Genomic DNA, 26,251 nt, shown 5'->3' with positions numbered 1-26,251 from the left:
AACCAAAAACACACCACTGCACTCCAGCTTGGGTAACAGAGGGAGACTCTCAAAAAAAAAAGGTAGTTTACAATGTGGATGAGTTAACCAAGAAGTGTTGCCAAGTATTAGGCCTCTTAGAAATGAATACTCACTATTATGGCTAGAGTAGCAATGTTCATGAAAATGAACATTTCCGGAGTGCTAAAAAAAAATGAGAAGCTTTAAACATTTTCTCAAATTCTTGTTTCATCGATTACTTTCTGAGGAATTCATTTCCTCAATGGGAAGACAGGCAGTCTTGACAGAGCTTGGTTTTCTGAAAGTGCCCTCCCGGGGCCATCTGAGGAGCTGGCTAGATGTGCAGATTCCTTGGCACTACCCTGGGCTGACTCAGCTCCCCGTGGTGGGTCCAGGAACCTGCATTTTCTTTTGTTGAGAGTCTCACTCTGTCACCCAGGCTGGAGTGCAGTGGCACAGCCTCCCAAGTAGCTGGGATTACGGGCCTGAGCCATGGTGCCCGGCCAGCACCTGCATTTCTAGCATGCCTGCTGCTCAGAAATTGGGCTCCTGCCCAGTAGCAGAAATAGACAGGTTTATGATATCATACTAAGAAAGGTGGAAGTTGAGGAAATGTCTGACATATTCCAAGTTACAAAAATGAATAAGATCCAGTTCAGCTCTGCATTAAACCCCAGGTTTCCAAACAACATCAAAAGACTGTATTTTTATGTAAGTTACTAAAATGACAGTCATCTTTCTCCCTTAGAAAACGAGGGAACAGTGACCTCCTGAGGAATCCAGAAGAATGAATCTATGATCTCATGTACCATGCATCAGAAATACCAAAGGAAGGGGAAGAAGGGAAATTCAACATCCAGCAAGGGCCTGTTTGTCAAACACTACACCTAAAATCCAGTGGGAAAGTCACCTGAAGAAACTATATACAAGCTAAGGAGAGCCAGTTTGTTTGTTTTGGTAAATGACTGGCTCTAGAAGCAGCAAGGTCCCAAATCGCGTCACCTGGAGGTGTCTGTTTGTCTATCTCCGCTGTGCACGAGGGGCCCAGTCATCTGGGATTGAATGGGATTCTTAAGAGCTGGTCCTATGACCCAACTTGGCTTGTTTGCCAAAAAATACAAAAGGACCCTTTTCATACCATGAAGGGGTTTTGTGTTTTGTTCAGCATGGAAGAAAACTCTGACAATTCAAAGAAGTTAATTAACCCTCTCAATTTTATAGAAGAGGAATGTGAATTCTGAAGGGTTTGGAGAGTTGGTCTCTCGAGATTGCAACTCTCTGCAGATGCCAAAGGCCTCTCCCTTACCACCTGCTCACACTGCGAGCCAGAGAGCGAGAGGGAGATCAAACCAGACCTAGCCCTGGCTAGGAAGAAGCAAACCGCGTGTAACATTTCAAAATGAAATCAAACTACAGTGCCAGGTTGGCAATCCACTAACAATCCAATTTTGCATGTAGACATCGCATGCCGAGGGGCATAGCCTCCCCCCACCTGTGTGCAACCCAACAGACTGTACATGCACCAGCTCTCCAAGCCACCCAATTGGTTTTGCAGCGATTCCATCCAAACCAGGAAAAATGACTTTTCATTCTTTTTGAAGACAGCAGCCAAACCCAAGTACAATACCAGCCCAAACTGAACATCCTAATTAAAATGCCTCTTACCTGATTTAATTGCTTTAATGGGGTAAGTGGCATGAGCAAGAAAGTTGGGATCACTGAACATATCTTCTTCGTAAACCACGAAGCGCAGAAATGCCAGGTTTGGGTCATAAATTTCAAATGTCACCTTCTCCTGTGTTGGAGCCCAGATAGGGCTGAGGCCATTATCATCTGGAAGGAGGTGAAAGCTCATTAGAGGCCACATTGAGCTGCCCTTTCCTGGTAAGACAATCTCTGCGTTCTTCAGCCATGAATCCCCTTGGCAACCGTGTAAATAAATATGCATCCATGCCAAGATCTAAGAAAACCTGAATAATTATCTTCACTCCCCCACCCCACCTGGTGCAATCCTGGAAGCTGCTGTTGCAGACGGGTCTCTTGGTGAGCAGAGGAAGGAGATCACCTCCCATCTACCCTCTCCGGGATTGGGGATGAAGGGAAGGGGGAGGTGTTTGCAGAGCTGGGAGGTGGATTTTGGAAAAGATAAAAGGGGAGAAGAGAGCCCGGGAGCCACATCTACGAGCAGGGAGTCCTACAGCTGCCAGGGGAGAGCCCAGCCTCACAGAGCAGCCTGGAAGTAATCCTGCCACTCTTCATACATGCCCGTTTACTTGGTCAGCATCTGAGTTATTCTAAGGCAAGGATCCTGTGCCTTAGAAGGCCCACCATTCACGGTTCCTTCCCAGCTTTTCCTGGAAGAGCAAGCCTTCCTCTTTTCCCTCCTGCCTTCTAGGGGCTAAGATCCCCCAGGTTAGGCTGATGTTCTGGCTCAGGTCAGCCATGCAGAATCACCCTCTCTCTGTGTCTCTGCCTCTTGGCCTTTGACTCAGAGGATCAATCAGACTGGGCTAGTTCACAGAGAGGACTTATCTAGTGTCAGGGTGCAGTGGGTGAGGGCCTGACCTAGGGTTCCAGACTCGAGTGACAGGCAGGCAAGCAGCACTGGGGAAAGTCTAAGGATTTAACAAAGTGGCCATTTGTATCCCCTCCTCAAGCTGAGCCACGTGGGCAATAGGAAAGAATATCCTGGGACAGCAGAAGTACATTGCAAAATCCCTCACGAAGAGCTTCCCCACAAAGGATTCACTGGCTGGACATGTAAAAGCAGAGGGGCCAAGGCAACTTACTCACAACCGTCGTTTTGAACTTGTTGTTGTCATACTCAGCTCCACAGATCTCCACCTCTACAAAGGGACAGGCAATACTTCGTCCAGGTTTGGGGAGATGGCGAGCACCGAGAACCTGGGACACCGAAGGTAAGCGTTGGAACCCCCAGGGTACCTGCTGGCAAGAGCTGGCCACATCCTGAACAGGCAGCCTCGCATGGAGTTGTGACTGGGTTCTAGAGTGACACTGTGTGAGTTCAGTGCCAGCCCTGATTTTCCCAAATTCACTGGAGAAGCCATAGCAACCTTCTGCAATGCACGAAGGTGGGCTGTGGTAGATCTACAGTTCCTCAGCATCAGCCTGGGTCTTGGCCCCCCATGCCACCTGACCTAACAGGTAAAACTCACCTGCGCTCATGAATGCACACACATCCATGCCCAAGTAGATGCCTTTGATCAAGGCACAGTTTCATCACTGACTGGACTTCCCCACCCCTAGGAAAGGCTGGGGGACAGCGTGGCATTCTTTTTGTAACTGCTCTTTAAAGACCTTTGGTTATGTATGCTTCTTGCCCCCTGGTCCTGCCCTTAATCTCATAAGAAATGCAGTTCCTTTCTCTACTTTCTAAAAACTCTTACAAAGTAACACTTTCTGTCAAAGTCAGATGAATTTTTTAAAACCCTGGAGTTGGACAAAGTAGAAAAAAAAAAACAAAAAACTTCTCCATAAGACCAAATGGCCATTTCACACGTTTTCTTTCTCCTTCTGGCCAGAGGCTGACCTCACTGGGACCCCAGAAAGATGGGTTCATACGTCACCCCCACAGCTGACAAGGGGAAGTAACCAAGATGGGTTTGAGGAGGTTTCCCTTCCCTCTTCTCCCAAAAGGACCCTGGAGTATAAGAAAGAAAGATCCTCAAACATGGCCTGAATGTTAATAGCTAATAGTGTAAACAAGACAAGAAGCCTCCCTAGCCACAGGTTCCCTGCTCTCAAGGCAGTGTCAGCTCAGCCCCCAGGGAGGGCAGCTGGCTCCCCTGGCAGGAAGAAGGGCTGGCTTTACCTTGACAGTCAGGGTCATCAGGATCTTCCTCTGGGACTCAGGTGGCATCGGGTCATATTTCTCTGTCCTCATGCTCTCAGGCTGCAGAACGTAGCCCGTGCGCCCATTGAGAGAAAACAACGCGTGATTCATCTGCATGTACTTATCTGGGAAGGAAAGTGAACTCCTGCTGTAAGTCAGGCACCAGAACGCTGGCCTCCTAGGCCAGGAGTTGCTAGGTGGGGAATGAATTACACCTTTTCCCAAAATTAATTTGAGGCAGCTGTTCAAATAGGTATCTCACTCAAAGAACATACAGGGTTTCTAGACAACAAAATCTCAGACTGGGCAACACCTTTCTAAGTGTGTCGGAAAATCCCGAATCATAAAAGGTTCAAACTTACTAAAAGCTAAAAGTGTCTATATAGAAATAAATCACGAGTTTATTTTAATTCAAATGACAAATACATGAGCATAAATTTTTAACCTCTTAGTTCTGATATACCTATGCTATGAATCCCAACTGCATTAGATACATCGAGTAAGAAGGACAAATAGTTTGCAGAAAAGGAAATGCAATTCCTCCCTAAATAAGGAGAAAACTGGTTGATGTCGCTTACAAGAAGCAGCTCTAATGGACTACAGTTTATCAGTTTTCACCACTCAGTTGTGCAAACGGCAAAAAGCTCAACAAAACTCTATTAAGTTATACCAAAAGAGTGTACCCTAACCTCCAACTATTTACATTCTCACCTACAATCTCTATGAAGGGCATTTTGGCAACGTGGCTTAGCTTGGGCACACCTGCAGGCAGGTCTTCAGTGGTTTTCTTCAGGACAAAGTTTATCAAAATGCAAGTGCTGTCTGACTCCCCCTGCCCTTCGGAGAATCTGTCCTACAGACGTACTCCTGCATCTGTGGAATGGCGCTCACGTAGCTCACGTACAGAAAGCAGTGCTGTCTGCGACAGCGAATAATGGGGAATACCTACATGTGCCTCCACGGGGACTTGTTAAATAAATGATGGTTCCATGCAATGGAATCCGATGCGGCTATAAAAAGAATGTAAAGGAGGCTACTGATGAATAGATCCCCCAAAAGAGGTTTTAAAGAACAATAACAAAAGCACAAAGCCCTGTGATTTATGGGACCACGTTGTGTCCAGAAGTTTGTGTATGCTGGAGATGCCGACATGTGACTGTCTCTGGAAGAAAGTCTGAGCCCAAAGCCCTCAGAGTGACAGGCCTAGAGAAAACAGCTCCAAAGATGCTTTAGCTACATGAGTTCATGCAGTTTTTCTCCTAAGCTAGACTACACCTCAGCCTCTGTCGCTTGCAGTCACGAAGCCTGCCTCAGCCAAGCACCTGTTGGTCCTCTCATCCCTCCATTCAGCTGCTGGACCTCATAGTAACTAGCACTCTGCTGAACTGCGCACTCCCTCAGACAAATCACTCATTCCTGGACACCACCTTGCACTGCTGACCCAAGCTGACTTGGCCTGGAGTGACTGCCACTGCCACCTTGCAGGGACAGGACTACCTTCAGTCCATCTTTACCTGCCGTCTGGAAATTGAGTGCCACCATCTGAGAACCGCACAGCCAGAGGCGGAAGGGGTCATAGTTGGAAGAGTCAACTCTTTGTCCCTTTGGGTAGATGCGGGTCAGGCCCTTTTGATTGTACTTGAGGAGGTCGACGGGCTTCTGTCTGATGATGCTGTCGGCCTTTGTCTCCACAAAGGAGCGGATTTCTCTAAAGTCAGGATTTTCTGCACACAGAGAAAAAGGTCATCACTTACTCTGTGTCTCATCTGTGCATTTTCTTAAATTTTGCTGCAATGGCTGGATGCTCAGATTATAAAAGGAAGCCAGGAAGCTCTCTCATTAACAAGACCTTCAAGGGATTCTGATGATATTGTCCTAAAGTGCATCACTATGGACTCTTGCCCTCTCGGAGTTCCAAGTATTAAAAGGGGGCCTAGTTTTCCCACCACCTTTTAATCTAGAGCTATTGTAATTTACTTTATCAACATCCTTGAACAAGAAAACACAAAAGTGATACAGTTATAGAAGAGGAAGAATGGGAATGGTTTTAGGTAAGAGAAGATCTTTGGAGTGGAAGATGCAAAGAGACCTGATTCCTCATCAAACATATCACAGACACAACATGAACAAACTGAGAATCACTCGCCACTGCCCCCAGGTAGGGTTGCGATATGGGTGGGCTCCTGCGCAGGGAAGGCAGAGAGAATGGGAGGAGAGGGAAGGGGACAGGCCTCATCTTGGCTGCCTCCCATCCAGCTGTGGTGGGACAGCCAGGTAGTCAACATGCTGAGCCTGCTGAGTCCTGAGCTTTGCCATCTGTCCCTTAATGCAGAGGTTCCTATGGACCAGCCTCCCAGTAAGTTAACTCAGGGGTCTAATATAGTCTTGCTGGTCTTCTGTTTTAAGATGAAAGATACAGAAGCGGCTCAAACACCCAAAGAAAAAAGTAAAATATGCACGGCATCATCAAAAAGCTTGCTGCCTGGAGAATTTGGTAGAAAATCCTTTTGTTTTTTTTAATACCATATCTGTGGTAGGCTGACTAATGACCCCCGACGATGTGCAGGCCCTAATCTCTGGAGCCTGGACATGTGTTACTTTATATGGCAGACCAGATTTTGCAGGGGAGCTTGAAATGGGAAGCTTATCCTGGAATATCCAGGTGGACCTAATGCATCACAAGGGTCCTTATAACAGCGAAGCAGAAGAGGAGAAGGCCATGTGATCACAAGCCAAGGAATGCCAGCAGCCCCCAGAAACTGGGAGAAGCAAGGAATGGCTTTCCCCTCTGGAAGGAGCACAGCCCTGCTGACACCTTGATGTTGACCCCATGGTACTGATTTCAGATTCTGGCCTCCAGGACACGCAAGAATAAATTTAAGTTGTTTTCAGCCACCAAGTTTCTGGTAATGGCAATAAGAACTAACTCACCCACTAACTGGGTGATATGCTTTGGCTGTGTCCCCACCCAAATCTCACCTTGAATTGTAGCTCCCATAATTCCCATGTTATGGGAGGGACCTGGTAGGAGGTAATTGAATCATGGGGGTGGCTTCCCTCATACTATTCTTGTGGTAGTGAATAAGTCTCAGGAGATCTGATGGTTTTGTAAGAGGTTTCCCCTTTAACCTGGTTCTCATTCTCTCTCATCTGCTGCCACATAAAATGTGCCTTTCACCTTCCACTGTACTTGTGAGGCCTTCCCAGCCACGTGGAACTGTGAGTCCATTAAACCTCTTTTTCCTTATAAATTACCCCATCTCAGGTATGTCTTTATCAGCAGTGTGAAAACGGACTAATACAGTGGGTTTTCCTACAGAGACACCAAAAGGGCTTCTTCTACCAGCTCCCTCACCCATAGGACAAACCCAAAGTGAGGTCATCTACCTGAAGCATTTAAGAACAGGAGAACGCACTCACTCACCCCTCTCTGAAAATACCAGACTCGAAAGGAAGTAACAGTTTTCACTGCAGTTATAGGGCAGACTCCTGGTAAAGATGTTTACCTAAGTTGTCCTTGGTTTTGCTGGTTGGTTTGCAGTAGACAACCAGGTCAGAGAGCTCGATGGCGATGGACTGGTTCTTCTCCCAATACTTCATGTTGTTCTCCTGTTTGGAGTTCACCATCTTTAGTGCCCGCCCCTGAGAAAGCCCACCTTCCCAGTTCACCCTGTGCTCTTCCTCCTCCATCCCCACTTTGCCTTCTTGCATGCTCGGATCTTTAATATGGTTGGATGTTTTCCCTTCCTAAAGACAACACTGCCCCTCTCGTTTCTTCCTCTGTCAAAATTCTTGACAAAGCTGCTTCCACGAGGATTTGGCATCCAGCTCACGCCTGGCCACAGCCCTCAAATATAGATGGGGTCATGATGGCAGGGGAAGGGGACTCCTCACCATCACCATCCCTCTGTCCTTAGCTCTCTGCCTCCTTTCCTTTCCCCTAAAACCACACTGTGGTTAGAGTATCTTGAATTCTAGTTCTTCAAATCCTCATGGGTCTGTGGACCTCAGCATCCTTGTCATAATTCTCTATCCCCTGCACCCTCAAAACCTGCAGACCTGCTCCCCACATCTGACTGCCCATCAGTGCTCTGCCCAAGGGGACTACTACCCAGGGCCCAGGCCATGTGCTATAAACTCGAGAAGCAACTCTCTTCGAAGAACCCACTGTCAAATCTAACTCCTTGCATGTAAGGATGAGCTTCTCACTTCACCCCAAATCGGGCAACCCTGTTCAGCCTCCCCAAATCCCATCAGACTTTTTTATTGGCTAAGGGGACCCTTGAGAGAATAGATAAGAGTGGTCACTATTTGGGGGGGGTGCTTAGCTCTAGGCATCGCAGGCTAAGCATTTGATAGATATTACCTAAGTCAATCCACACATCTCCTGACAGGTAGGATTATCTCCATTTAACAGAGAAGTTGAGTAGTTTATCTCAGGCTGCCCAAGCCAACCAACGTCGAGACCAGATGCTTCCAAAGCCCTGTTCACATGGGGTGGGCTCCTGCCCCACCCACCCCATGTTCCAGTTCTGCTGTGTCCCTCATACCCTGTCAGCTGCCAGGTTCTGGAGAAGATCTCACTAAAATGCCTCCCACATCCAGAGTTCACATCCTGGGTCCCACTGGACTACACAATGCCCTCCTGACTCCTCACCCTGCTGCCCACATACCCCCACCCTTCTGGACCCAGCCCAAATCATTCCTCCTCTGGGAAGCTGATGTGTTGAGGCTTTCTGTCCCCACTCAAATCTCTCACCTTGAATTGTAGTCCTGCGGTGTTGAGGGAGAGACCGGCAGGAGGTGATTGGATCGTGGGCTCAGTTTCCCCTATGCTATTCTCACGATTTGATGGTTTTATAAGGCAGTCTTCCCTGCTCTTGCTTGCTTGCTGTCTCTCTTCTGCCACTATGTAATACATGCCTGCTTCCCCTGTGATTGTAAGTTTCCTGAGGTCTCCCCAGCCATGTGGAACTATGAGTCAATTAAACCTCCTTTTTTAAAAAATAAATTATCTATCTAGGGTAATGTCTTTATAGCAGTGTGAAAATGAACTAATTACAGAAGTGTTTGTGGATTAGCTCCCACCAGTACTGGGAAGGGATGTTGCCCTCCTGGAACCTTCCAAATCACTCACTGCCTGAGCTGGTACACTCGGCTTCCCACCGCCCCTTGACTGATGTCCGTTAATGCCATTCAGCGCCAGGTGCGCAGACCTTACTTCCTCACTGAGATATGCCCTTGATGGCAGAGCTGTGTACACAGCAAGTGTTCAGGTGATGGTGGTCACTGGGTGACAGAGGCAACATGACACAGTGGTGAAGACAGAGGGAACTGAAACACGAGTTTGAAACCTGGCCTGGTTGTTCTTCGACTGTGCTGGCTGGACAAGACATATAGTCTCATTATGTCTCAGTTTCCTCAACTGTAAAATGAGGCCAATGTGAATCCTCACCTCACAGGGCTATTGCAAAAATTAAACAAGGAGGCCTTAGCACTCTATGGGCACATGGTGGCTATTCATACTCCCCCGGGAGACGCCTCCCCTTGGCAAAGAACCAGAAAGTCATGTTTTGTAAACAGGTGAAGGCTCCCAATTTGTTCTGTAAGAACGCCTTCACCCATGAGTGCTGACACAAGTCCTAGGATCAAAGTGGACCTTGGCAATGACCAACAAGCCTTTTACGTGAGCTCCTGCTGTGACCACATCACCAGGACAGCTTCAAGTGTGACTCTAAGCCCCAGTATTGGTTCTCGCTTGTCCACACACAGCCAGCTTTTGTCAGCTCTTTCCATCCTTCCTGAATGTCCCTGGGGACATAACAAGCCCTAGGGGTCAGGCTGGAAGGGCTCTGGTGTGCAGAAAGAACATGAACTAAGAAGTAAAGAAGGTGTCAGCCAAACACTCAACGGCAAAGTGCTCTAGCAGAAACCAAAGCCATGCTTCCTTTGAAACCTCGGGTGTTTTCTCCTGGTCCTTGTACTAACCTGACTTTGTACTCTTAGCAGACAGTTTTCACCATGGGGTTGTCTGGGGACAGAAGACCCCAAAAACAACGCAGCTCACCTCTAATGACAACAGAATTGCTTAAAATGAGGAAGTGGGGCATGCATCTGTCGACTTCTGGAATATTAGCCTCACACAAAACACGGAGCTATGACAAGGTATGGGGCTTCACGTTTTTTCCCCCGACCTCAGCAGAAGACAATATTGGTTCAAGAAGAAACACCAGCTGCTGCTTCAGAATTATATGACAAGGCCGGGCGCAGTGGCTCATGCCTGTAATCCTAGCATTTTGGGAAGCTGAGGCAGGTGGATCACTTGAGGTCAGGAGTTCAAGACCAGCCTGGGCAACATGGTGAAACTCCATGTCTACTAAAAATACAAAAATTAGCCAAGCATGGTGGTGGGCACCTGTAATCCCAACTACCTGGTTGGCTTAGGCAGGAGAATCATTTGAACCCAAGAAGTGGAGGCTACAGTGAACTGAGATCCCGCCACTGCACTCCAGCCTGGGCAACAGAGTGAGACTCTGTCTCAAATAAAAAATAAAAAAATACATGACAATTACTCTCCCGGCCTGCAGCAGTCACCCCTCAGCCCATCTGAGAGTCTCTGGTAACCCACTAGAAGGATTTTTTGACTGTTCTCTGCCATCAACTGGAAGTGGCTATAGATGTGTAACAATATGGGCACTTAGGGAGAGGCAGAGGCCCTGGCAGTGAGCAGAGAGTTTACCCACCACTGGTTCCCTGAGAGTGGGATGGAAAACTTCTTCCTTTGCCCCCCAGCACCACCTTCCTGAACGGGGTGGCTCTGCCCAGTGCGGGAACTCCATCAACTCTGCTGACCCGTTTTTTGTTTTTTTGGGTTTTTTTAACCCTCAGATGTAATAATGGGACTTTAAAAATCATTCTCATGAAATCTTAGCAAATATAAAAACCAATAAGGGAGGAATATAGACCAAAGGCCACCAATGGCAGCCTTGAACAGCTCAGCTTCATTTCAGAAACCTTCGTGTAGCAGCAAAGGAGGTGCGAGGGAGGGGAGAGACAGAGCCTTCTAGGGAAATAGGGAATAGGGAAATTTTCTCCATTAGGTGAAGTGGAAAAAGCCGGAATGCACTATTTGGAGACTTTTCAATTAAACCTCAGGGGCGTGGCCCCCTCCTGTGCCTCAGAGCTGTACTGCATCAGAGGCACTCAGGGCAGAAGAGTTGGCTTCATTGGGAAAGCTGGACAGACAGCGCAGCTGGCTACAAGCTTATGGTTCATCCCCCATGGCTGGTGGTGTGAAAAGCCGTGGGAAGAATTAGGAGCCCTAGGGAAGGCCCCAGGAGCTCCTGGGTCAGAGGAAGACGACGCCCCACCAGCGAGGGCTCCCAGCTATCGGCCCCTTCTGCAAAATCTCCTCAACAGGACACTTCCCTGCGGAATAGTCAAGTGAGTCAAGGCGCCTCTAGTGACCAGAGACTACCAAGATGTGCGGCCCTCCCAAGGGGAAAAAAATGATCGGGCCACCGGTGCGTGACTAAGTATCTTGGAGAAGAAACTCACTGACTCTAGCCAGAGGTCAGAGGCCACAGGAGAGCCCAGGAAGGCTTTAATCAGCCCTTTGAGTCAAGTTCTACCTTAGAACCAAATGGGTCCTTGGGAAACCCTACGATTTCTTTCCGTTCTGCAGCCACGGCAGCAGATAGCACATGCTCCATCATCCAAGACAGGGTGGCACTTTCCCATGTCACTGGTATAATGACAAGGCAGTGATCAAGTACTTTTGAGTTAGGAATTTGGGTCCTCATTTTGCAGGCAAGGAAACTGAGGCCCAGAGATCCAGCCCTGCTGGGGTGCAAACTCCAATCTGCCCAATTCCAGACCACCTGTTCTTATCCAGAAGCTCTCACCTTCCCAAAACACTTCTAGCCAGAGACTAGTACCTCAGGTAGGACAGCCCTGAAAAGGTCATTGCCATCTAGAGGGAAATTTCCTCCACTGAAAAGAACCAGGTCTCTCTGATTTGCTGTGTTCCCAGGGCCCCTTCCAGGTCCAGGCAGTGAGCTCAGTGAACCTTTTCTGTGGGGAGGATCCAGACTGCTTTGTATGATACTTAGAAACAAAATACTCAAAATAAGGAAGGCAGTAACTTCCTTAGTAAGATACGTAGGGCGCTACAGACATCATCATTGAGCATCACTGTGTGCACTCAGCCTTCTGAAGCCTCCAACCAGACAACCAGACCCGCCTTCCCAGGGCACCTCCACTATTCCTGCCTCTCCCTAACAAGGGGTGCTCCTATTGTCTGAACCCACCTGGTCTCCTTCCCCAGTTCTGAGTAGCACCTGGGCCTGCTCATCCTGCTGCCTGGACCCGCCCACAGCCTCCATGAGCACCAGAACCCTGAGAATGCCAGGCCCACCTGCACCTGCCGCGAGCAGGTGCCTACCTTGGTGTCAATCTTCCAGGTGATCTCTCGGATGCTCTGAAACCACTCGAAGAGCTCCTCCACCCTGTCTGTGGCAAACTCCACCGGAGGATCGCCCTGCTTCTTGGGCTCCAGGATGAAGACAAAGGGCTTCTGGTTTTTCCCCTGTGGGGCTTTCACTTAGGGGAGAGAATAAGAAATGTCCCGATCAGCCTGTGAGAGGGCCACAAAGACCACACCGCACCCTGCCTGAGCCGTTTCTCTCATGGACCAAACCAAACCGCCACTGCTATGATCACGGTTAGGATTGATGGGGTCGTCTACTTTCCATCGGGTAAGTACGTGTCACACACATGGCTACCCAGGAATGCAGTGGGTTCACTAGTGTCCTCCACAAAGCTGTGTCAGGTCACCAGTGCCTGTGAATGGGACCTTATTGGTTACTATAAGGATATAAAATGACATCATCCTGGATTTAGGGCAATCCCAACATCCAAACAAGGATGAGTATCCTTATCAGAGAAGGGAGAAGGATGTTTAAGATGCAGGAAAATAAAATAAAATGCATATGAGAACCTGAAAAAAATACCCTCTTGTCCACTTTATAGAAACATGTTCATCTTGATCAAAACAAACATTGTATATCTTTTCGATTGACCAATTAGAAAATGCTTTTTGCCCTTACCATATTTTCTACAAATTGCTAAAACAATACACATTCATTTTAGAAAGATTTTAAAATATAGCTAAGCAACTTGGCATTTTTACAAAATGTTTTCATACAATACATAAAATTTGATGAACTGATTGTTTCAATTAGTATATTGTACATAATTTTCTATTGTTACATATAATCTTTTATATACGAAGAATAATTTAAATGGCTTTTTTTTTTTTTTCGACAGGGTCATATTCTGTCACCCAGGCTGAAGCACACTGGTGCGATCTTGGCTCAGGCTCACTGCAGCCTCCACCTTCCAAGCTCATGCGATCCTCCCACTTTAGCCTCCCAAGTAGCCGGGACCACAGGTGCACACCACCAAGCCTGGCTAATCTTTGTATTTTTTGTAGAGACGGGGTTTCACTACGTTTCCCAAGGCTGGTCTCACATGCTTGAACTCAAGCGATCCACTCGCCTTGGCCTCCCAAAGTGCTGGGATTACAGGCATGAGCCACTACAGTGGGGTAAATGGCTTTGAAAACGGATGCCGACACAGGGAGAAAGCCATGTGCAGGCAAATGTGGAGACTTAGAATGCAGCCACAAGCCAAAAACACCAAGGATTTCCAGCAGTCACCAGAAACTAGGAGAGAAATCTGGTGTGGGTTCTCTAGACACAGAGCAAGCGTCTTATAGAGAAGAAAAGGTGATGAGAGGGAAACTTACCTAACAAATAATATTTGTAGCTAAGACTTCTGAGTTCTTATATACCAGGCAATATTCTAAGCAGATTACCTCTCCTGCATCTTTTTTTTTTTTCTTTTTAAGGTTTTGGGGTCTTGCTACGTTACCCAGGCTGGTCTGAGACTCTTGGTGCTCAAGTGATCCTCCCATCTCAGCCTCCTGTGTAGATGGACTACAGGCCCACTGCTATGGCTAGGCCCATTTTACAGGAAGAAAAACTGAGGCTCATTAAGAGAAAGTAACATGCGGAGGGTCACACAGCTAGTAACAATAAAACTGAGGCTCAGTCCAAACCTGACTCCAAGATCCCTACTCAGAACCACTGAGCCATGTGCCTCTGCTCTGCAAATACAGGAATGCAGGGAGAAGATACAAAGAGCATGAGAAGCGCAGGCAGGGATCCCGCACCCCCCACCCACACAGGACCTTAGCACGTGACGAGGTCTCTTAGGACCTTGATTTTTCTCTTCTGGTAATGGAGCAAAGAATCCCTCTCCCACCTATCCTGCTGGATTGCCGTAAAGGATAAGAAGCAGGTAATAAATGTGGAAAGTAGGCTGCATGTGGTGGCTCACACCTGTAATCCCAGCACTTGAGGAGGCTGAGGCAGGCAGATCACTTGAGGTCAGGAGTTCGAGACCAGCCTGGCCAACATGGCGAAACCCCGTCTCTACTAAAAATACAAAAATTTTCCAAGCGTGGTGGTGCATGCCTGTAGTCCCAGCTACTCCGGAGGACTAAGGCAGGAGAATCACTTGAATCCAGGAGGTAGCGGTTGCAGTGAGCCAAGATCATGCCACTGCACTCCAACCTGGGAGACAGAGCAAGACAGTCTCAAAAAAATAAGAATAAATAAAATTAATGTGTAAAGCAGAGCACTGGCAATAGAAGCAGGAATTTCCTGGGACTGTTGTCACCTAAGTCCTAGAGGACCATGCCCATGCCTCCCCAGGTAAAAGTCATGGAGGCTGCTACAGAGCCCCTTGACATGGGAGCTGCACCATGCCCGCTTAAAAGCAGGCATGCTCAAGGCCCAGGAAGCCCAGCACACACCAGACCCTGGCCACCACAGGCCTGGCCTCAGGGCCATGCCTCCACATCACTTGCAGCACAGTCAACATGGGCAGGCTGTATTTCCTGGGCCCGAGCTGAGCAGCCAGGAAGCAGAGGTTCGAAGAGCAGCGGAGAGGCAGAGCTGGGCTTAGAACACACAACTGCCAACTCCATGCTGCATTTCAGCCAGGCTGACAGCTCAGCTTTCCTTCCAAATGCATGAAACACAGGCAGATCCTGATGTTGGTCATAATATTTCCTTCCAAATGCATGAAACACAGGCAGATCCTGATGTTGGTCATAATATTTCCTTCCAAATGCATGAAACACAGGCAGATCCTGATGTTGGTCATAATATTTCCTTCCAAATGCATGAAACACAGGCAGATCCTGATGTTGGTCACAATATCAGCTAACCCCTATCTAGCACGTATGTACCAGACCCTGTTTAAGGACTTCTATTTTTAGCAGATATGAATGCACTGCAAACATCACATCATACTCACTGACCAGCCTGACCTAAATACTCAGCTTCAGCCAGGGAAAGAACCGGCATTCAAGTCACAGGCACGATGGGACCCCATGTCAGCCGCCTCCCTGTGTGGGGCGGGGCTGCGGTCAGGCCATGGGGGATTCGGGTGGGAATCCAGGCTAAGATGGTATGTGCACGTACCGACGTTATAGGTATTGAGGTCCAATATGCCTCTGCAAAGAGACCCTAAGGGATTGTCTTCAATAATCTATGAAGAAACAAGACATAACTCACGTCAGTTGTAACGGGAATAATAAAAAGACAACCCATTTCCAAAGCACACCGTTTAGCAGAGACACCGCCTGTGGAACTGTTTAAAATGCATTTTCATTACCAGATACGTCCACGGGGAGAAAGCTAAATAATGAAGCATGGAGCTGATAGGGACCTGACAAGGAGTGGCTGCCTGGAGGTTCCCAGTTTCATTTTCCAACCGGTAAAAACGTGCCCTGTGAATTCTAGAACAGGATTCACAACGTTTCCTCAGCTCTGGTTTCCAAACACACCCTAGACCTTATTACAAAATAAGACTATTTAGGCTACTAAAGCCCAGCTCCAGAACCCTCTGTGGCTCCCCATGTCCTGTGGAGGCAACACCCATGCTCCATGATCTGGCTTTTAAGGCTTTCTGAGCCCCCATCGCCCTTGCCAACTCTGCCCCCCATTGCACACTCGCACCATCCCGGGGTCTGGCTGAGATGGTGAGTATCCTGGTCTCAGGAGACGTGGCAGAACCGGGCATCCACTCATTGCCTGCACTACTGCGACCCCCACCGCCTGCACCAGGCAAATGCTGATGTACAGGTAAGGGCAACGCACTACAGACGCAGCAAGGGCTTCATGTCTCTGCCTCAGCCCAAACACACAGAACACAAGCCCATTCCCATTGCCACATCTTTGCTGAGACTGTACTTCCCACTTGGAACTCCCTTCTGCCAGTCTCTTGCTGTTGAACTCTAACTTGACTTGTAAGGCTCAAATACTCCTTTCAGGAAGCCTTCCCAGATTGCCCTACCTCCCTTACAAAATAAATCCCTTGGCCTCTAATGGGATCTTAAAGTCCTCATTACAAAGATATCATCCTTGGTGCAGCGCCAGCACGTTCAGAGTCACTGCTCCCTAACAAGAGGCAGCGACGGAACAACCACCAGGTTTGCAAAGCCACCAGGAAGGCCTCATCTCACCTTCTGGTTAGGCCCACTTGCTTACTCACCCCAGGCACGTTCTTAACGTCTGGCTGTCCAACATAAATGTGTTTCATTTGCAAGTTGCTTAAGCAGAGGACAAATTCCCCATTTGGCCACTTTCACTCCAGTGGGAATTCTGCATATTCAAAGCCTTCCAAGCCCAGCACAACCTGATTAAAACATGACTGGCTTGTCACAGAGACTCCCCCGCAACAACTCAGAGACGATCTCAATTTCCCTATCACTCTGTCTTCCCTGATCCAGAGCTCCACGGAGACCACTAGCAGCACATGGAAAAATTCACCCACTGAGATGGCACAGGTCCCTGAAAAACTGGACCTGCAGATCCCTTCTTCCTGTAAGATGATCGAAGAGGGGTACGCACCTGCTTTTCCAGCTCCTCGACATCTGCAGTTGAGATGTCCTCCACGTAGTTGGATGGGAAGTACTGCTGGATCCTGGTTCCATAGTCACCCTTCCACCTGGGTAAGAAGAGGGGACATCAGGGAGCTGTCACCAGGTGGCATGAATTACCCGCTACTGCTCATTAGCACCCGGCTGCTGGCTCGATTCTGATGGGCACAGGTAGCAAGTGGCCAAGTGACCAGTGTCACTATCTGTGACAATGCAGAAACTCACAGACAGCTTCTTTTTATTTTTTAATTATCAATGAGTTACTGGGGGCCGATTTTCCTCCTTATTAGATGATCTTAATGTTTGACCAAAGAAACCACAAGTCAAAAGTTTCAGTGCTTTAATTGGAAGTCAGAGACCATACAAGACAAAAGCTCAACCCCATTTCAGGGAATAATTTTGAGAAAAGGTGGTTCTAGAGCCAGATAGCCTGAAATTAAATTCCAGCCCTAGCACGGACTGTGGAGGCTTTCTGTGCCTCCAGTTCTCCATTCACAAAATGGTGAAACACGAGTGCTTCCCTTAGAAGGCTTTATTAGGTCTCTCTACATTAACATAAGCTGAGCGCTTGAGACAGCACCTACCTAGCACACAGTAAGTACTCAACAGTGTTAGCTCTTATTATTATTCAGCTAAAACACTGTTCCATACCTTTATGACAGCACTAACAACACATGACATAATCCATCTGTGAATGTTCCTGGACCCTACCAGACGGTGAGCACCTCTAAGATTCCTCCCCACAAGTCCACGCCCAGACACGCAAACCTCCTCCTTCGACCTGCGCATCTCAAGAGCCACTTCTGCAGCCATAGACCCTCCAAAATGCACGTCTGACCACACCACGTGACGGCTCCCCAGGGCCTCTAGAATCCAGCCCAGACTCTTCATCATGGCAACCACAGCCCAGCACAGGCTGACCCCAGGACTCCCAGACCTCACCTCCTAGCTCTCCATGACATTGATTCCACATGGCCCATTGTCCTCATCATTCCCCTGCCACATTACCCAGCTTCCATGTCTTAGTCCACGCCCTTGGTACCCAGCTTCCCTCTACTAATTTTAGACTCAGTTTGGGCATTTCCTCTTCCAGGAAGTCTTCCCTGACTGCCACCTAGGCTGAGCACTCTTCCTCTGTGGTCCCCTGGCCTCCTGTCCTGATAGTCATCCAAGCAGCCACACCTTATACTTAATGTGTAATTACACACCTGTCTTCCCCACTGTATGAGATCTTTCTGGATTTTTATTTTTCTTTTTAGTCCGAGTCTCATTCTATCCCCCAGGCCAGAGTGCATGGCGTGATCTCGGCTCACTGCAACCTCTGCCTCCTGGGTTCAAGCAATTCTCCTGCCTCAGCCTGCCAAGTAGCTGGGATTACAGGCACGCACCACCACGTCTGGCTAACACTTGTATTTTTAGTAGAGACAGGGTTTCACCATGTTGTCCAGGTTGGTCTCAAACTCCTGACCTCAAGTGATCTGCCTTCTTTGGCCTCCCAAAGTGCTGGGGTTACAGGTGGGAGCCACCATACCTGGCTGACCTTTCTGGATCTTAATCAAGTCTGCGCTTCACGGTGCTAAGGACTTTAATATTTTTGGTCTGAATAAGCAGACTGAGGACTGATGCTACCAGTTCACATAGCGGAGACACAGGACTGCAGGTTGTAAGCCCTTTTCATGCCCTCCGCACCATTACTCTAGACCCACTTCTGGCAAAGGCTGGGTATATTTAGGGTGATCATATGGACTATCCATCCAGGACTGAGCAGTTTACATTCCTTTGACACTCAGGAGCATCCTGGTTCAGACCAAAGTTGTGTGGTCCCCTAGCTATAGGGGAACAAGTTTGGGAATATGCAAAAAAAGCCATTTCAGTTTGGGCATAGTGGGTCACACCTGTAATCCCAGCACTTAGGGAGGCCGAGGTGGGCGGATCATGAGGTCAGGAGTTCGAGACCAGCCTGGCCAACATGGTGAAACCCCATCTCTGCTAAAAAATACAAAAATTAGCTGGGTGTGTTGGCACATGCCTGTAATCCTAGCTACTCAGAAGGCTAAGACAGGAGAATTGCTTGAACCTGGGAGGTGGAGTTTGCAGTGAGCCGAGAATGCACCACTGCACTCCAGCCTGGGCGACAGAGGGAGACTTCATCTCAAAGAAAAAAAAAAGGCCGTTTCACACAGGCAGCCCCCTCAGTAGCACTTCTGCCATCAGAGAGAGAAAGAAATGACCATGGCCACAGGACAGTTTGCCCACAGTCCCTTGGCAAAGAACTCCTCTTAACTCATCTCAGGATAAGAGCCTTCGAAATTTGGAGAACTGCCTATCAGAGGCATGGAAAGACACGAGGCTGTCTCACAGAATGGAAAACTGTGGTTTGGAGCAGTTACATGGGCTCCATCCACAACTCCAAAAATGTTAGTCACCCACCCAGTGAGCACCAGGACATTGGCCAAGGCAGGGACAGGAGCACAATGAGGGAGTGCCAGTGTCCCTGGAAGAGACCTCAACTCTGACTGTGCCACTTCGAGTGGAGGGACCTCGGCAAAACCAAGCATCTGAACTGGGAGACGCTGATCGACACCATGGTTGCCGAACTGGGTCTGGGAGCCTCCAAGGGGAAGCATCAGGGGCTGCAGTAGGGATAGCGAGGTCAGCCACGAGGCCAAACAGGGCAGCTCCAGCCCCCACTCCAGCTCAACAGATAACTCAGCTGCATCTTTAATTCTGGGGAATCTAGGTATGAACTGGTTTGCAATGAGGTTCTCCAGATTTTTAGAAAAACTTTGACAATCCCTGGATTAAGGCATCTTGCAAGAGGACAGGGAAGGACTTAGCAGATGAATGAGGTTACGAGCGTAGGCTTTGGAGCCAGAAGGCCTGGGGCTTCAAATCTCAGCCTGTGTGGCCCTAGACGAGTGGCTGCATTTCTCAGGCCTTCAGTTTCCTCATCTGTAAAATGCAGGTAACAACAGAACCAACTTTTTACAGTCATCATGTGGATTCAGTGAGTTATTTCAAACAAAGTGCTTAAAACAGAGCTTGACACATAGAAGCACTCCATGTAAGCTGCCATTCAGATTTCTAAGTCAGGTCTAGTTATCTTGTGAAAAGCAGAAATGCCCATCTATGAGGTGCTTAAACTAGTACTCACGATTACGAGCAAGTTCTTATTGTTCTCAGACAGAAGTCACCCCACGAAACCACTTGCCCAGAAACCTGTCAGTAGGCAGTGAATTTTTCTTCCATGGTAAAAAAGGGAAGTGGTACCTAAACCCTAGCACACCCAGATACCTTTGCCCTAAAAACATATTGTCTTCAATTCAGGATGCAGCCATTGTACACAGCATGGGACTATGCAATAGCATAAGAATTAGAACTGGAAATAACACACTGTCTTGTGTATTAAAAACGGCCTGCACTATTTAGTAGCTGTGTGACTTGGACAGTCTCATTCACCGCATCCTTAACGTGGGAATAATCATACTCCTAACCACAGGGAGTAATAAAGATTTGATTGAAAGCAATTAGCAGACTGCTTGCCACCTAGTAAGACTTCAATAATGGTAGCTGCTGTTGGAATCATAATAATATACAATATATCATATGACATATTGATAACTGTTAATATTGTTGTTTATCCATGTTCTCAAATAGAGCAAGCACGAAGCCACCTTCCTAAAAAGGGACTTAACACAAGAGGTCAAAGCCAGCCCAGAATGGCAGACAAAGAGGGGGCGGTCAGACTCAGCCAGCACCTGAGTCTCATCACCCAGAAGGGACAAGTCAAGCATGCCCGCCAAGCAGCCCAGCCTCTACTCAGCCTTACCAGCCCCCGGGCTCCTTGGAGACATTGTGGATGAGGGCGCCACGGCAGAAGCTCAGCTCATCGCTTCGCTTGGCTTTGTAGTCATACAGAGCTTTCACAGTTCTCTGAGGCTTTCAGGGAAAACAAGAAAGAAAACGTCAGGCCAGGGACAGGAGGCTGCATTCCAGGCATCATTCAGTTCTTCTCACTGGGGAGCAGGAGGCTTCAGGACAAGATTACAAAGTCATCTGCTGGAGAGGGACTGGCATTGCAAAGGACCTAAGGCCCCAAAAAGTCACCAGGGAGTGAAGGAAGTCTGGCCTGGTCAGAGCTAAGGGTATCTGGGTTAGGGTTAGGGCTAGGGTTAGGGGCTAAGGATTATGGGTTAGGGTTTAGGGTTTTGGCACAGGGGTTAGGAGTCAGGGTTAGGGTTAGGGTTAGGGTTAGGGTTATAGTTTAGGGATAGAGATGAGGTTAGGGTGAGAGTGCCCCTGTATTTCACTGACCCAATATTCCTCAATTTCTTCAACAAAGAAAGGAAATGCCTTTTAGATTAAGCCAAGACCTCCGTCACAGTGCCTGTGCTCATCAAGCCTCCCAGAAGTTCAAGGGCAACCCCATTCTTCCTGCCTGTCCTGAGGGCCTCACTGCTCTTTTTATGTAGGTCAGCGGTCCCCTATCTATACTCTTGCAGGCCGCTGACCTTTTGCAAGACTAAGTCAGGCTCTCCTCTATGAAATTCATCAAAAGGTGATCTCTGTTGTCATAACTAAGTAAGAACTTCCTCAGTATAGAAATTTTATTCAATGAATTTGCTTTCATGCCTTCTGCCTGGCAGGCATAAACGAATACCCAGATGGCAAGCAAATATTAATGGGAAAACCTCTGACGCCGTCAAACCTGTTTAGATCAGCGGCTTCCTTCTTCTGCCACCCAAAGGAAATGGGAACAGGAATTTCACAGGGAATCCAGTAAAACTATTCCTCAGAACACAGGCTACAAAGTCAGACATGTAGGTTCAAACCATTGCCCTGCCCTTAAATGGTTACATAAGGTTGAGACTCTCTGATCCTCAGCTCCCCCATCTGTGAAATGAGAAGTAAATTTTTATACATTTCACAGGATTGTTAAACTATCACATGAGATCGTGTGTATAACGACATAACTCACAGGAGCTTGCGATTCTTCAGTGCTAACTGCAGTACAGGTCAAAGCACTGTTCCGAGCCTCAGGGTATCACCTTTAATCCCTACAACCACCGTAACAGGTAGGTAGTTACGTGATTATCCCCATTTTACAGATGATGAAAAAACTGAGATGCGGAGAAGGAAAGTAACTTGCCCCACATCAACCAGCTGTTTTAAGTAGCTGAGCCCGGAACTGCATCTATCAATGTGAGTTATTGCCATAGCTCAGGATGTTTCGTAAGAAGCAATGTGGGTTCTAGAAGCTCTGCCACAGGGATCTGCAGCGGGAGGCTAAGCAGAGCCCTTGCCTATCTCTCTCCCTCCTGCAGACAGAGCGGCCTCTACCTGCATATCCTGCTTCAAGGGTGGATGTAAGGGCCAGAGCCAGGCTCCAAGGCCACAGGAACGAACACTCATCAGTTAGAGGGGTGACTGTTCTCATCACCAAAACATCCTTCACTTCTAACAAAATTTTTGCTGCTAAGTTCTCTTAATGCATTTCACATACAGCTGAATTTGCCTACAACTTTTCAAGATTTCATTTATTTCTGAAAGAGATCTACATTGGCCAAGGATTATAAATTTTTAAAAAACAAAGTCACCTATGGATTTCAACAGAGCCCACAAGCAGGGCCCCTGCCTAAGCGAGCGCTGTACACTAATCGTGGGCCACATGGCCCCCAAACAGAAAATTTGCCGCCGTTCTTCCTCTGCCGGTTCAAACTAAATCTGAGATGAAACCATGGCAAGGAAGAGCCGAGGGCTCAAAGTAAAATCCATCCCTACCTGCATGAAATTACACGACAGAGTTGGGGTGGGAATATGAGATAGTGTTTGCACTGTTTGCACTGCAGGGAGGTCAGCGAACCAGATGGAATTTATAAACACCACGGGCTCCATCAGTGAGCAAGAAACATTTGAAAGACTTAATTAGAAGCCATTTTGGCCCAGAGGTGGTTCAGGAAACCTCAGAATTTTAGCAAAACACTGTTGCATTTGGATGGAATTCTATTAACCTTTACCCTGAAACTAGACTTCATACTGTCAATCATCGTTTCTTCTCAAAAAAATAAATAAATAAATTATTTTGGCCGGGTTTTCCAGAATCTTCCCTTGCCCTGTTGTAACTGCCAGGAGAACAAGATGGAATCCACATCAGCCTAGTGACTCAGAAATCACGTGAGCTGGGGGTTCAGCACTGTACCATGGACGGATTGATTTCACTGGGATCCACATACATTCTGCTGACATCATAGAGGGAGTTTATATCTCTTTCCTGGAAGAAAAAAGAAAGAAAGAAATGTAATAATCCACGCTCCTAGAATAGCCCTTCCATATTACAAGAGTTCTAGGCTTCCTTATGGTTACCTATCCTTCGATAGAAGAGTTGAAATGTCATAGAATTTTCTTGTGACCCATGAGTGGACACAGGAAAAAGCTATACAAAAGGTCTCCAGACTTGGAAACTAACCCAAAATCAGAGAGGCCCTGGCATGGCCTGCTGTGTGCCAGGCACCATGTTCCCTTGTAAAAACACAAATCCTAAGATCCAGTGGTGCGCTGGAGTGAGCTCCCAGCTCGCAAAAGCCCACTGTGTACATCGCTTCCTGACTCCACATTTAAGGTTTGATGGCAGCATATCAGCAACTTGAAACTGACCACCATGTAAGTATTTACACCACGGAAATTGGCAAATGCTACAAACCACTGCTTTCCCCCTCAGAGCTGTTTAAACATTTGCTAGCACACCACTGCCAAGATCTGCCCCCAGCACCTCTCTGTTCCTCTCTAACTCTTCTTTCTGTTCCTCATGTCACCTGAGGGCTTGTGGTGTGGCTACTCCTCTACCTAGAGCTACCCCTTCCTTCACTTCTCCCCCAAGTCCATTCACCACTGTCTTCCATGTTTCAGCTCACATTTCCCCCCTTTTAAGGTGGCCTTCTCTGATCACCACCCCCACAGTCTAAGGCAGTACCCACCCCTTTTCACACAATCCTGTTTTCTTTGCTTTATTATACTTCATGCTACCTGAAATTATCTTCGTTATGTATATTATCTCTCCTCTCCAGAACCTACATTTCCCAAAGGCAGATTTTGTTCCATAGTACTCCCAGTATCTACAACAGTTCTTGGCACATGGTCAGGATGACATAAATCTCTTTTCAATAAATTAATGATCTGTGTGGTAGGAAGGGAGACACTGTAATCATGTCGGGTCTCTTCTGTACCCAGAACTGTCCAATAACTCAGAGAAAAAGCCAGGGCCTTATAATGGCCTCTGAGCCCTGCATGATCCAGTCCCCTGTGAACCCCCATTTTCATTTAGCTCCACCTCCACCTAGGCTTGCTCAATTCCAGCTGCTTCTTGGTGCCTCCAGGCAGGCTCCTACCTCAGGACCTTTGCACATGCTATCCTCTCTTCCTACAGAAGTTACCCACCTGGCTCACTCCTTCTCAGTGACATCTTCCTAGACCACCCTCTGAAAACTGCAATCCCTTCCCCATCACTCTGCATCCCCTTATCCACCTGCCCAGTGTTTCTCCTTAGCTCTCATCACCATCTGACACACACTATGGATATTTTAAACCTCATTTGTTGCATCTCCCCATCACTACACTATAAGCAGCACAAGGGCAGGGTCTTTTTCTGTTGTGTTCAGTTTGTATCCCCAGAACCTACAGCAGTATTAGACACATGGTGAATACTCAGAGGTTTGCTGAACTCAGGAACAGATGAGCTACAACCTCAGACAAGAAATCCCACCAAATCACAAGGGAGTCAACCACCTACCATATTGTAGCGCTCCAGGAGCTCGGGCGTCACGGGGTAGCGCAGTCTCATCTTTCGGTAGAGTGAATGCTTCTCATAGTAACTGACGAGCTCCACCAGGCTCTCAAAATAGGCGGAGGTTCCCAGAACAAAGTGCCGGCCGTCCCGGTTGATGCGACAATGCTTCACCTTGCCCCTAGCCCTGGATCGGGAAGAACACAGCGGTTGACATGTCAAGATCCTGGTGGCCAAACAATTTTTATACAAACCCCACTGATTAGATACAACGTAGTTATCCAGCCTTAGAGAAGTGGGTACAGAAACAGGGTGTAGTCCTCCTATGGAATACAAGGCAATTAAAAACAATGATGTGGGTATTTTCAAAACAGATCTAGAAGACTCTGTGTCTCAGAAGAAATATTGCTGACTGACTCAACAGCTCCTCTTACCCTTCCCCTCCTCCCCAGCTACAGGGCTTGACTTTAGGACCATCTTAGGGAACTAGATGAGGAGTAGGCCAAATCTGTCCCACCACTTTTTATAAATAAAGCTTTATTGAAACACAACTATAGTTCATTTGTATATACATTGTCTGGGCTGTTTTCATACTGTAACAGCAGAGTTGCATAGCTGCAACAGAGACCATATGGCCAGTAAAACCTAAAATATTCACTCTTTGGTCCTTTACAGAAAATGCTTGCCAATCTTCCCCACCAAATTCTTAAATCTTGCCTTCAATGACTCAGCTAGCAAAATGACGACTTTTTTTTTTTTTTTTTTTTTTCAAAAAAGAGACAAGTCTTTCATTCCTTCATCTGTTTGAAACATGAAGCAGAAAAAATCCAAAACAGAACAGCCTCCTTAGTTTTATTAGCTTTTTTCAGCAAGACAAAAACATCTGGAAAAATATATTTTGACCCTAGCTTTATAGCCAAGAGGCTCTTCAAACTGGACCTTTATCTCACACCATAAACAAAAAAAGCACCTCAAAATGGATTAAAGACTAAACATAAGACCTGAAACTGTAAAACTACTAGAAGAAAACCAAGAGTAAAAACTGTGTAACATGGGTCTGGACAATGATTTTCCAGATAGCACCCCAAAAACACAGGCAACAAAAATGAAAGTGGATAAACGGGATTATATCAGACTAAAAGGCTTCTGCGTAGCCAAAGAAACAATCAACAGAGTACAGAAACAACCTACAGAAAGAGAAAAACATCTGCAAACTGAAGATTTGACAAGCGGTCAACATCTAAAATATGTAAGGAACTCTAACAACTCAAGAGTAATAAAATAAATTACCCAATTTAAAAATGGACAAAGGCCGGGCGCGGTAGCTCACACCTGTAATCCCAGCATTTTGGCAGGCCAAGGCAGGCAGATTACTTGAGGTCAGGAGTTTGAGACCAGCCTGGCCAACACGGTGAAATGCTGTCTCTACTAAAAATAAAAAATTAGCTGGGCACAGTGGCGGGTGTCTGTAATCTCAGCTACTCGGGGGGCTGAGGGATGAGGAGGACTTGAACCCTAGAGGCAGAGGTTGCAGTGAGCCAAGATCATGCCACTGTACTCCAGCCTGAGTGACAAACTAAGACCCTGTCTCAAAAAAGAAAAAAGA

The 26,251-nt window shown here is 47.4% G+C and overlaps 1 protein-coding gene and 2 long non-coding RNA genes across 7 annotated transcripts in view; 2 read left to right on the top strand and 1 right to left on the bottom strand.

Annotated features, from left to right (window-relative positions):
• The window catches only part of PLCG2 (phospholipase C gamma 2), a 178,711-nt gene that overhangs the window by 16,344 nt on the left and 136,116 nt on the right, over positions 1-26,251 (bottom strand). For all 5 annotated transcript variants that reach the window (XM_017541868.2, XM_017541869.2, XM_017541870.2 and 2 more), the window contains 11 exons: positions 24,652-24,832; positions 23,065-23,136; positions 20,695-20,804; positions 16,837-16,933; positions 15,406-15,472; positions 12,297-12,454; positions 7,360-7,462; positions 5,368-5,577; positions 3,833-3,978; positions 2,790-2,904; positions 1,666-1,833 (listed from right to left, as the gene is read on the bottom strand). In XM_017541868.2, coding sequence (XP_017397357.1) covers positions 1,666-1,833; positions 2,790-2,904; positions 3,833-3,978; positions 5,368-5,577; positions 7,360-7,462; positions 12,297-12,454; positions 15,406-15,472; positions 16,837-16,933; positions 20,695-20,804; positions 23,065-23,136; positions 24,652-24,832 — 1,427 coding nt within the window. The remainder of the gene's footprint in view (positions 1-1,665; positions 1,834-2,789; positions 2,905-3,832; positions 3,979-5,367; positions 5,578-7,359; positions 7,463-12,296; positions 12,455-15,405; positions 15,473-16,836; positions 16,934-20,694; positions 20,805-23,064; positions 23,137-24,651; positions 24,833-26,251) is intronic.
• LOC119473182 lies at positions 12,434-18,087 on the top strand. The gene is made up of 2 exons (XR_005202389.1): positions 12,434-12,609; positions 16,716-18,087. It is a non-coding gene; the product is annotated as an uncharacterized LOC119473182 (long non-coding RNA).
• Positions 18,955-25,730, top strand: LOC119473181. The gene is made up of 2 exons (XR_005202388.1): positions 18,955-20,431; positions 20,523-25,730. It is a non-coding gene; the product is annotated as an uncharacterized LOC119473181 (long non-coding RNA).

The sequence above is a fragment of the Cebus imitator genome, unplaced genomic scaffold (assembly GCF_001604975.1).
Source record: "Cebus imitator isolate Cc_AM_T3 unplaced genomic scaffold, Cebus_imitator-1.0 Scaffold137, whole genome shotgun sequence".
Lineage (NCBI taxonomy): Eukaryota > Metazoa > Chordata > Mammalia > Primates > Cebidae > Cebus > Cebus imitator.
This window is presented reverse-complemented; position numbering and strand designations above follow the sequence as displayed.